Source organism: Strix aluco, chromosome 11 (genome assembly GCF_031877795.1).
Source record: "Strix aluco isolate bStrAlu1 chromosome 11, bStrAlu1.hap1, whole genome shotgun sequence".
NCBI lineage: Eukaryota > Metazoa > Chordata > Aves > Strigiformes > Strigidae > Strix > Strix aluco.
In genome coordinates, this window is record NC_133941.1 from 17,871,759 (window position 1) to 17,884,931 (window position 13,173).

The 13,173-nt window shown below is 36.7% G+C and overlaps 1 protein-coding gene across 14 annotated transcripts in view; it reads right to left on the reverse strand.

Annotated features, from left to right (window-relative positions):
* The window catches only part of PBRM1 (polybromo 1), a 66,805-nt gene that overhangs the window by 31,444 nt on the left and 22,188 nt on the right, over window positions 1-13,173 (reverse strand). For all 14 annotated transcript variants that reach the window (XM_074836393.1, XM_074836398.1, XM_074836402.1 and 11 more), the window contains 4 exons: window positions 6,274-6,415; window positions 5,590-5,687; window positions 2,311-2,587; window positions 1,135-1,240 (listed from right to left, as the gene is read on the reverse strand). In XM_074836393.1, coding sequence (XP_074692494.1) covers window positions 1,135-1,240; window positions 2,311-2,587; window positions 5,590-5,687; window positions 6,274-6,415 — 623 coding nt within the window. The remainder of the gene's footprint in view (window positions 1-1,134; window positions 1,241-2,310; window positions 2,588-5,589; window positions 5,688-6,273; window positions 6,416-13,173) is intronic.

The following is a 13,173-nucleotide window of genomic DNA, read 5'->3' on the forward strand; positions in this document are numbered from 1 at the left end:
GAGCAGAAGACTCACAACATGGAGCCTGTTCCAAGTTGCAGCTTCCTTTATTTTTCATAGCTGTATGAATATTTTTTTTTTAAATGTTATTTTTTGGCAAGCACAGAATCATATGTTACTATGCGGTCCACCTGGCAAAGGTCTCTTCAGACTTAAGCATGGAAAACATCTTTTCCTACCTAATGTTATTGATAACTCCTCTAAATTCAATTTAGTCTTACTAGCTCTACATGAATTGCTCTCTACAGCCGTTAAAAATCCAGTCATCACAGGGTTTTTTCTACCACTAAAATTAAGTATTCTAAATGTTATCAGATTCCTTTATGACAGGGTTATGCCAAATTAGAGAGGATTATTGCAGGTAAAATGTAAAATAAAGCCTCCCATGGGATTATCAATCAGATTAGCTTTTTGATTAATTCAGGATGTCTATTACTCTGTCTCTGTCTGTGAATTCTCTACTGCCTGTACCTTACCTAAGAGCTACACATTTCTATTTTCAAGAAGGCTGTGTGCAGTTATTTTCTTTAAGCCTTTCTATGCGATTTTATGCTTCTCAGTTTGCTAAACTTCGAACACTTAATATAAGGGGACATAAGATTTGAGTAGTAGCAAATCTGTGACATTGTTGGAAATTTCACTTCTGTGTTTTTCATGGCTTTCAATGATTTTCTAAATAAAGCTCACATTTCTTTTATCATTCTGTGGATATCCTAGACATTTCACCAGGGAAATTAAGAGCTTTACTCAGTTTGAGAAGCACCTTACTTGTAAGCAATCCCAGCAGCACACATTAAGTGTGCTAGTGAAGCGTTACTGAGCACATAATGCAGCATGTAACATTTGGATAACCCCACATGATTAAATGCCAGTTATTCCAACCTATTCCTAAATCTTCTTTCTTCATTCTAAGCTACTTTTCTTAGAAAATGATATATGCAACAACTAAATTCTATTGTATGCACATATAAACACCCCATTGCTGTCCTGATTTTGAAAATATAATTCTACTTCACACGTCAGTGTAACTTTGCAGATCACATCTTCTATTCTAAAGGGAAGATCTGTTAATCTGTATTGCTGGGTTTTCAGAAGCGTTGAAATGTGACATAGCAATGTACAAGGTTGTCTTACTTAGCTTTAGTTTTGGGGATGCAACATCATCATCTTCAGCCAGGGGTCCCAGTTCTTTCCTTTTTTCTTTAAGGATCTTTTCCAGCATATGGGCATCATTGTATACCTATTAATCAGTAACCAAAAACAAAACAAGGTTTACTGTGTTTAGTTCAGAACTAGCCCCCAGGAAACATTTAAAGGTTAGTTTGAAAAAGCTGAATGCAAAACGAACTACTTGATTCTCAAGGGCTCATTTCTCAAATGTACACCTTTAATAGACTTATACAGGTAAGCAGAACTGATGAACACCATCTAAATCAGGGAGATATAAATCCTGAATAAATTATCCAATTAAGCTGCATTTCTATTCCAAAGTCTACAAAACAGCAAGGTGCAGTTGTCTTATCAACTTCCTCATCAAACCATTCTGCTGAGCAATGAAAGATCTCCTGAACTAATTGTGATTCCATCAAGGTACAAAGGACTAGAACAGTCCTCGTGGGTCTTCAAATCCAACTCCGGTGAACGTCACCTCATCATAAAATCCTGTACGGTAGCTGATCAAGTTCCTCATTAGAAATAGCTGGAGGTTTCTTACCACCACTCTGTTCCACAACATCATGCTTGCTGGCTGAGAAACATCACAATATAGAAACACACTACAATATATTTGTAAATGAAAAGCATTTTCCTTTCAGACTCCTTTTGTTAGGCTGAACAAGTCAGATCTTCTAGTCTGATCTCCCACACTCTCCACTTCCATGAAAACAAAGCTGGTTTCTTGTCAACACATCCCTTCTCAGAGGTTCTAAGCTCCAAATCACATGCTGATAACCATTCACTGTGCAAATACCTTCATGTGATTAACTGAGGATGAATAATGAGAATTTAGTAACCAGCTTATTTTTTTAAAACATACTAGGAAACATTCAGCTGACATTCTTTGTAGTGGAGGACCAAGTTTAGCTAACAGGCAGTAAGCCTAACCTTTGCAAAGGAGCGTGTTGCATTTCATGTTTATATAACTACAGCCAAAGAATTTAAAACATCAGTAGAAAGTCGTATTTCTATTTTAGTTCAATAAAAATTATCATAACTAATGTGAGTAACAGTCAAAGCTAACCCACCCTAACGTAATTTATACGTCTGCAAAGAAGCAGAGAGGTAAGTCTGACTGCACAATGAAAACAGTACCTGGGAGCCTTCCTCATTATAATGCCTTGCATTTCGGAACATGAGCTTCATGTCTTCAATCATGGCTTCTTCCCCTGCATACTTATCGTTGCGGATGTTGTGTTCTATCATTTTCAAGTCCATTGGCTCCAAGATGATTTTGTAATAGTCTGGATAGTCCTTTTTGGATGGCTTAACCATAAACAGATCACAGAGCCGTCTGCCTGTGCCTGGTTCTCGAGCTTCCAGAACTGCATTGTACAAGATCTTCATTCGTTGTTTTCGTATATTCTTTTTACTGTTAGATTAAGGAGAAGAATAAAAAAGGAAAAATTAATGTCAGAGGCTCTTTTCCCCATTTCCAACACCAATATCAAAATGATATTATCCTCTACCATGAAAATACAACTACCTAAACACACACGCAAGAAGTCCAACACTAAGACATAGGTCCATTTGCAAATAATGACATCATCATAACCAGCAGTCTGCTAAATAAACAGGAAACCAGATTTAAGATATGATTTTTCTCTCATTCACCTTGAGTTTAAGTGTTCTACAGAGTAAAACAAATAATTAGTTTTCAAAAGTGCAAAGGTCAAAAAGAGCTCTAAGCACTTTCCAGCTGAAGAGAAAACTGGTCAGGACTTAGGCATCTGAATCCAAGACCTCAGGGGAAAAACCCCTCAGCCAGTATCTTCATGACTACCTCTGCTGAATACAGAATATCAAAGACTTGAGCTACTTATCTCAGAGTAATTCTGTATCTTCTTCAGTACCAGATACAAGAAAATAAGGACATCAAGAATGCAGTAAAAAGAAGGGTCTGAATTGCTTAAATGTCTGTCAACCACAGCCAAATGAAGTTATAAGTCAATAATGCTCACCAAAACTGAAAACCCAGGTAGAAAATGGCCACGTACATGCTAACATCACAAACTCTATAGTTATCCTGTGTGTAGCTACTATGGTTGTCTCAAGAAATCTACATGATCTATAAGCAAATCAGATAAGGGAGAGGAAAGCTTATGTTAATGATGTATAATCTCAGCTCAGGTACCGTGGCACTTAGAACTGCACTCTCTACAAAGCACCTTTAAACCAGCTTCCAAATTGCCATCTCTGTAAGACTTACTCAAGTAGTTCTAACTTTGACTATATTAGCTGTAAAGACGAGAACAAAAACTATCTTCATTTCCAGAATGTGCAAAACATCACTATACAACTTGCTAGAAACCAAACTGCTTCTCAGATTTTCCATCATTTCCATAATATTCCATCATTTCCATCTTTTCCTCCTACATTTAAAATATATCTAATGCAGCATTAGCATCAGGCCTCAGACACCTCTTGCTCCTTGGTGAGGTCAGCAAAATTACTAATGAAAATTTATGTCACAACATGTGAGAAAATTCAAAATGTATCTTCTATAGGTTAAAAACTTTTTTTCTGCATTATCTTCACTGCTGGAAACTCTTAGTTAGTGGTTCACACAAGCAGATGAGCAAAGCCAGAACAAGATATGCTACCAAATTCCACATTTTAACACATTTCCAGTTTTAACATTTAGTTCAATGAAAGTAGGTAAAGCAAAACCAAAGCAGAAATAGTAAAAAGCCTGCCAATACTCAAGATTCAGGTCATATATCTGATACATAAAAGGGGGCATTCTAACAACTTTCTATGAATTTTGCCTGGGTTATTAGTTTCCTTTTTCAGCCACATTTTGGAATTCCTCAGTGCTTCACTTCTATTGTCAGCAGCATTTACAATCTTCTTTTACTTCCTATCATTCAGCAAGTGAGACTGATAACAACTATTGAACTGTCAACATCAAAAGCATTTTCAGGTTCTCTTCAAGCATGAAGAAAATAAAACCATTTTGATTTCCCTTACATACGAAGACAACTTTTTCCCCTTTACTGTTCTTAGATGACAAGGCCTGACAGATTTTTTTTTTTTCCAAGTATTGCAGTATTCTCTTGCCCAAGGTGATCAAAAGCAACATGGGGTTAAAAGGACACTGATGATAGTATGACTTGCTTGATTAGGTTAGTATTTCTCTTTGAATCTGAAGTTCACAAAACTAGGAATTTTCGCTATTTGTTCCTTCCTGATCTTCACTTGGTACTGAGGTCTGTCCTACTGTTCCACTACCTTTCTTCTTCCTGCCACCCCTAGACTGTACCACCTCCTAAATCCACGTTAACATTTTATCTCTGCAGATTTTTTATGAGTGTACATTGCTGCACTTACCTGACTGCTCGTAAGTGAATCTTTGCTGATGCTTTATTCCACTCCCTTCCTCCCTCCACAACTGCTTTTTACTTTGACAAAACAAAGAACTAAAGATACAGGAAGCTGAAAGTCACGATCAACACCAAAGAAAGATGCTGAATTACAGTTTTACACTGGCAGTTGCTACTATTGCAATAATATTACCAGAAGTTGGAACTTGTTTCAAATGATACCATGAGGCAGACTAGAGAAACTATCCCTTGCTGGAGTGAGATGCATCACCAGTATTAATTACACAACAGCTATCCCCGTTACAGAATACTTTCCATAAACCATCACTACTGCTCACTAAAAGAGTATATTTTAAATCATTGTGAATTTTGTTTACATTACAGTAAATAATCAACCTATTATACTCAGTTTATCTATTTGTCAAATACCCTCTTTGGCCCAGCTGCTGACAGGTAAGTAACCAAAGAGTGCAAATTCAGAAGGCAGAGAGAAGCAGTCCTCTAACATGAATGATGAAAACTCATCAAGCAGCGTTCAGGTCATGAAAAATGAAAACATTATGCCAAATAAAGATATTCATAGACCAATACTATAAACTTTCAAAAAATTTATTCAACCATACTGTTAACTTTAATTATATTCTGAAATTGCTACCCAAACTACATAAACAGTCATATATTGGAGAAGTAGTAGTGAAGAAATAATAATTGCTAACAACCTGTGAAGACAGTCCACACACCAGGCTAAAAAAAAAAAAAACCCACAGATAAAAATCCTGAAATCCACTGACAAGATCACCTAATTCATGCAACTACATTGTCTGTGTCTCACTTATGGAACCAGTTATGTTGACAACTGCCAACTAATGGCCAAAAAAGGAAAATAGAAGTCAGCAAATAGTATTGAATCAATTAGAACCAACACTTATTGAGGTTAAGTTTCAGAATTACAAATCCTTGCACACATGCTAAAAACCATGGCTTAATATTCTCTTTAACAAATAAAAGATTTAGCAATGTCATGGTCTGCAGGAACTACAGAAGTGTGTACCTTTTCCTTTTTGAGCTTCCAGTATCAGATGTAGCTGAAGAAATCATACTGTCCCCATCCTCAATGTCATCTCTCCTAGCAAGCTCCTTCTTCTTTGCCTGAAAAAAATAACAAATCCCTGAAGCCAAACTCACTGTTGGACATCTCCAGAACAGTATTAAATATCAGAACAGAACAGATGCACAACAAAAGATGCAACTACAGGTTTTGAGACTAAACCACTATCAAAATATTTCCAGTGATTTATTTAATGTAAGACGGCCAACATAAAATAGCAGTATAATTCTTTTTAACTGTCAGAAAAAATTTTGAGGAACAAATTTGAAAACAAAACCATTTCAGACAGCAGCACTTAGCTGGAACACTCCACGAAATCTGAAGTGTTTTAGCATCCTCCAATTACCTGCAAGCCCTAAAAAAACCCCCACGTCATTTGATTTCTGCACAACTTAATTTGGTTAAGAGTCATAGTAAGGAATAAAAGTGACCAAAAGAAATCACATAAGGCAGCAGGTGTGCTGAAGAAAAATCACCCTATGATGCTCTTCATTCCCATACTTCCCCCAAGCAAGAAAATACTCTTGCAAATACAGGTCTAGTTAAAAATTATTTTGGAAAAATATTCATTAGGAAAATAAATTCATGTGTGAAGTTATATCCTTTTTATTGTTCTACTCCACATACCTGCATAACCTGCTGCATTTTCAGCACTCTTTTATAGATGGCAGAATTGGGAACATTGTAGCGCTTGGCATTTTCAAACATCAAGTTCAGATCAGCCTCCAACTGATCTAAAGTTTCATATTCATGGTTCTTCAGCTTGGTTCTACAAAAGAGAAATACCAAACAGGTATTTCACAAGTTACACATTGCAAAACAGTTCCTTAACATTTTAATTTTCACAATAAATCAATATCCAAAGAGCTCTAATTACAGGAATGTGTTTTCTTTTTCTGATGCTGCAGTAACATCTTTCAATTGTAACTATGTTAGGGAAACATACCTCCTCTTAAAGAATTACTTTAATAATTGTGAAAGCTGCCCTCTTTAAAGTTGAGCAGACCGAAGTACTGTTTTCATACAAGATGTGGTACAGATGAGGCAGAAGCACAGCCTGCTGAGATGACTCCAGCACACCTCAGCTGTGACCTGTAGGGCCTGGGTATGATGTCAATGCGATGGGTTTAGCTCCACACAGCCACGAACGCTGCCTTCCCGACACATCAATTCCACTCATCTTCAGTGAGAAACGAAAGCGCCCAACACTCATGTTATCTCCCTTCAATTTTTGCCTTCTCTTAAAACCACCTAGTTGTTGATTGGTGTTATCCGCAAAGCGCACGTCATATGAAAACAGTTAGAAAAGGACTAACGACAAAAAAAAAGTCATTTTTCATATGCTAAACGGATGAATCAGTGCACTAAGTTTGCCAATAACTTAATGTGTTTTCTCGTATTTCCCTGCACAAGTGGTGAATGTTCTAGCCAACTCTTTTAAACCTTCCAACACCTCATTAAACACAACAGAAAACCGTAATCTGCAACAACACAAAAACCAAACCCTATCACAACTGCAAAATGCAGTCATCCTCCTTCATATCTCCTTCCTCACCCGCTTGTCTGTCACATCCACCAGTTACGCACCGCCTTTAAACCTGTTCTGCTTTCTACAGCATCTAGCTGAACACGAGCCTGCCTGATGGAGCATAAGCACTACAACAAAATAAATTTAATATAGTAGCTTTTAGGCCCAAACCTTACCTGCCAGTGTGACGTTACAGCTGAACCAGCGAACAAAGAGTAACAGTGTTCAACTTGTGTTAAACAGGACTCTTCACTAGTCAGCCAAGGATGAGGAAGTCACAGTTGGATTAAACGTGGCACAGAGCTGAAACTGCTCTAAAAACTACTGAGAAGTGCACACCTGTCTATAAAGCTGTCACGATGGAAATACATTTTGCAGGAGATATCCAACTGACTACATGTTGCCAGGATGGCAGCTGCATACGCCTTACTGAAGTGTAGTGGATTTTTAAATTTCTTTCAGATCTGAAGAACTAGTGTGTCCTCAAAGACTATGAGAAAAGCAAAAAACAATTTTGGACAAATATCCTAAATGTAAGACGTGGAGAAAATTACTCGTTGCTGTTCTCGTTTAAACCAAACCATTTTAGGTTCATGTATCTTTTTTAACACTTTAAGACATCAGTATCTTGCAAACCTTTATGCATACTTTTAGATTATTTCCAGTGTTTCCAACTGAAACAACAGATAATTGAAAAGTTTTCCTGTTAGCTTCACTCACTCTGGAATTCCAAAAAAAGGAGAGTTACCAATATAATTTTCATTAGATTAGTAAAAAATACAAATAATAATAAAACCCCAAACACACCCACCCACCCTCAAAAGCAAAAGAGTTTGGGTACCAATTAAATTCCCATGAAGAAAAGGCAAAGTCAGCCTCCATTTCTACCTTGTAAAACTCTAGCAACAATTATTTGCATAGGTTAAGGAATATGTGACTGGTATTAAAAAAGTCAAAACCAAAATAAAAAGCCCATTAAATTCAGGATTATTTTGCCCTAAACCACTAGCATATGATGCACAGGCTTGTAACTACTGAGGATGTAAACACTGATTCTACTTCATGCTCTTGCCACCGTCTGGTAACAAACACTACAGGCCACCTTACATCACCTCCAGCTAACCTGAACACTCTCTGATACAGAAAGAAAAATCTATAGAGTAAAACATATGTAATTAATTCTTGTAGTCTGACAAAAATATTGGCAAGCAATTACAGGACTTCAGCACACAAACACTTGTTGGTGTTACAAAAGCATCATTAAGGGAATACTCAAGAAAACATGGAATAGAAAGGCTTAAAAAACTTGCATCAAAAACCCCAACTAATAAGCTCATATTTATCAAAACCATCAAAAGTTAGTTTTAATTTTTTCAAAACAGAATTATTTAAGAACATTCTAATTTGTCAAGGCACATAGGGTAATTAAGTGTGTAAACAAGCAATAATCTTCTTGTTTACTGATGTTATTACAGATGTTTATAAAATAGATTCAAATTTTCAAAGGACTAATGGAAAACAAAAATAATGTCTAAGGGCAATTCTACATCTTAGAAAAAGGTACCCAAGTCAGCTAAACTACTTTAGAGATTAAGAACATTAAAAAAAAAAATAATCAGAACATTAAAAAAAAAAATAATCAGAACATTAAAAAAAAAAAAAATCAAGAAACAAGTCCTGTGTAGAAATCAATTAAGGAGCAGCACTGGAGAGAAATGCTCACCAACAGACTTTTTTCTCCCGGTGTAGACCCCATCAGCGTAATTTGTTTCCAAGTGACAACTCATACTGACAAATTTGCAGAATTAGGCTCTAACTAAGGATCTAATAAAGTGAATACTACCACAACTGCTTTAGATTTGAATAGTAAATGCTTAAGAAAATCTCTCAATGTTTTTTACTGATAAAGACAGTTGCTGGAGGGCAAGAAAATCAGAATTCTTAACAACCAAGCTGGGATAAAGTCCTCAGAAGAGGATAAACTGCAGAGTAGATCTTGAAAGTAAGCCAGTCTGCATGCAGCGTTCCTGCTTTTCAACTCCTGGCTCAAATTTTGCTTAAATTTTAGTAGCATGTAGTTTAGAAACATTCTTGTGCAACTCAGGAATGTTTGCCCTCTGCCAGAGAACTTAAACAAGTTTTGAGAGACTGGACAGCAGGAAGAATAAAAACTGTAAAAGTATCTAGTCTTCCAATTAATTACCAAATTAGAATTACAGAATTGTAAGTTCACATTTTGATTGCTGTTGCATGAGGTCTGGATGCAGCTTTCTGGAAGAGTAACCTAAAGGACATCTTAATTGAAGTACTACTTCTTCAACGCAAATTGTTTCTCCCTGCTATCACTTGGTACTACTTCTCTTTATTTGGAGTTGTTCTGTATCCAACTTAAAGCTGAAAGAATCACAGAAGGTCTAGGATTACATTGACTGAAAAACTCAAGATGAATGACCATATCGCTGATATGCCATAGCCAATAGAAAACTCTATATCCTTATCACCTGTAAATTCAGAATCTATGAAGTTACACTGTCAGCATGATACTATAAATCAGATTTACTGTTTAGTAACAGATCCTGATCCTGATCAATCAAATTCTGTATGTTTAGGGGACAGTTTTATTGAACTGAGGAAAGGGGGAATTTGCCATATCCTCTGAAGCAGAACAAATTCAAAACAAGCTGCAGGCAGAACAAGCAAGGCAATAGTGTTTCCTAGGGAATATATCCTGCCTGCAACAATTTTCTTTTTACAAAGAGAATGCTAAATCCGTCCTGGACGATTTCATGATATGGTAAAAGAAATTGGTGACTCTTCATATCAGCAGATCCCAAGCCATGTGACACTAACAAATCTGGGATTTGCTTTAACCTCTTCTCCCAGAGACAGAGAGGTAGCTCATGCAGACCCCAGAACACTACTATCAAATGCTTCACCTAAAAATATACCACTGACTCCACATAGCCTTGGCATCCCACACTAACTTCATCTGTGTGTATTTAGGCAGTGACCTATGAACATTACAATGTAGCAGATGAACCCTGAAGCACCAAAAAGCAGGAAAAACATACTAAGTTGCCATTAGTCTTAAATATACCATTCTATGTGCGCTGATTCTCTGCTCTCTTGTGACCCTGTAGAAACAGAATCTTTAGGCTGATGGAGTAGGCGAGGACCCTGACAATATCTCACAAGTGAAGAAAAGCAGCCTAATTATATCCTACTCCTTTAAATCTTAACCTAGAGCCAGAAGACAAGAGGAAGAGGAAACACTGTCTTAAAAAGGAAGGATGAGCTATCATTCAAATTATCTTACCAGGAAATAATATCTTGCTTCTATCAGCACTTGCTCATCCACAACCAAATAATCAACGTGCAGGCCACCTGGTTTTAAGCTAACAACCTACATTCACAGCTGTATTCATGAAAGGCCTGACACAAAAGTAAAAATCAAGACTTGGCCCATACGGTTTGGAAAGATAGACAACCTCCAAAAACACATATGAAGAATGAAAAATGCACAGGCATAAAAGTAATACTGTTCTAGTCTGCAAATAACCTCCTGGCTTACCATCCTCTTCAATGCACTCGATGTCAGTAAACAATAGCATGATTAATCATGAAGTTTATTCACAGAAGTACTTTGAACAGATTTCATCATACTCAAACTCAGCAGAACTAAAGTATCGTGACTTTTCTGAATTTAGAATATGAAATGCAGTTTCACAATAAACTTTTAACATGGTTAAAAACAGTTTTCATGTAACTTATTTCCTTTACTCAGAAATGGTGAAGTGCTAGTCCTGCCTCTTCAGGAAAAAAAACAGTAACAAAGAATGCATGCAATCAAGAAAGGCATTTGACAAATATCCTATTGAGGAATGATGGTAGTCTTATAAAGGACGTTGGGAACCTTGTTTACCTGAACTTGTGATTTTATAAAGGTCTTACGTACAATATGCACAGAAAGTACATGCTAAGGTAGTAAAACTGGTAGGAAAACTGTCTGTATAACCAGTTTACAGACAGACGATTTTAAAAATGTGCAATATTCAAACAATTAAATAACATTAAGTGAAAAAAGGAATGAAAGAGCTGCTAAATTAAGTGAAAATTTACAAGGTATTCTAAATATTACAGAGTAATAATTTTCTCTGTAGGGAATATTTTCCCAATTGGCTCATTCATAAATTAAGCAAACAGAAAGAGTGACATTATTTTTCCAAAGTCAATGTAATAATAAAATCGTAATGTAAATTTTATTTTTTTTTTAAATTAAGAACTTAATTTGTAATGGGCTTAAGCTCTGTTATTTTAAAAAAAAAAAAATTCTCTGTAAGCCATTCAGGCTTTAATCCAGACAGCATTCTCCATTATTTCAAGGTAAGTTCCACTCCTTTGTTTGCCATGTTACTAGAAGTGGTTAAATATGCTTGACCAGATGACCACATTTAGTATACGTTCAACTCAAATAAGCAATAATTAATCCAAAGGCAACAAGAGCCACGACAAATCTCAGTTTCAGAAGAACCTCAACATATCCCAGTGCAGTAAATGTAACGCTAGTGTCACAGACCATTGTCCAAAAGAATGCACATTCATAAGAAAAATGCATTTCAAATCCTCAAATAGTAGACATCACACAAAACTAAGCATGTTATACACTAGATCCATGCATTTTTTTTGAAGTTCAACTACAAGCGCAGCTTTCTGGAGTGCAAGACACCAGGGTGTGCCAATGAAGATACCAATTTCAGTGCCCGTGCACCCACACCACTCTCACACATGTTTTAGGAGAGAACTGCTGCCAGGGAATTCCCTGGAGCGCTTCTCTCCTCTGGTGTAGAAAAGCCTGACCCACTTGCCTTAGGGATCATAGTAACACTGCAAAATTTAATGAGAAGCACAGTTCTTGTAAGCATGCCAGAATCTAGCACTTATGTACCGGGTAACTAAACACATTCTCCTGCATTATTTCCTGGCTATTCCTCCTGTCATTTATAATTACAGAATGACTTTTCACCAGCAATGTTAAGTTTGCAAAATAACGGGTTTTTAATTTTTTTTTTTTTTTTTTTTTTTCTTAACAGTGAGAGAGGTCAAACACTGGCACTGGTTGCCCGGGGAGGTTGTGGAGTCTCCACATGTGGAGGTATTCAAAACCAGACTGGACACAGTCCTGGGCAACTGGCTCTGGGTGACCCTGCTATAGCCAGGGGTTGGAATGGATGGTCTTGCTTCTGATCTCAGTTATTCTGTGATTCTGTAAAGAGCAAGTCACGAAGGAAGTAGCAGAAAATTAAAGCCATCAGCAGGATTACCTCCCACATCCAGGAACAGCTTGGGACCAGCACTCAGCTCAAATGACTGAGGTTCATGACGCTCATAAAGTGACTGAGAGGCTGGGATAATTATAATATACACTGCATTAAAACAAAACATACCCATACTCTCTCTCCAGAAATCATATATTATTTTTCAAGGCTTTTCCTGCATTTAACACACACAAACTCCTGAAATACATGACTAGCTGTAAAATTTGCAATGGCTACACATTTCACAGGTCACTCTGGCAGGATAACCTAGGTAGCCGGATGCCAAAGTCAAACAGATATGAGACAGGAATGCCAGGCTTTACTCCAACACCTTCAACCTTTCACTAGGACAATTAACTTTTCTGTCCCCATATGTGAACAGAAGATACATTTGTTGTATGTACATCTCAAAAAAACCCAAGAAACGCAAAACACAGAAAACGCCCCCAACACCAAAAAAAACCAAAAAAAACAAAAAAATCCACCCCTGATGAGTGGCAGTTTTGAGTAACTAAAGACATATTTGAAATATCAGTGAAATCATGCTAGCTTCAGTTTTCCCTTAAAGCACATCAATTAAGTACACATATGCATGACTTCAAGGCTTTTTAGGTATAGTAAGAAGTGAAGATTATGTGGTAATTTAAAGAACAGTTGAATTTCAGAATTTGCTGAAAGAAGTTG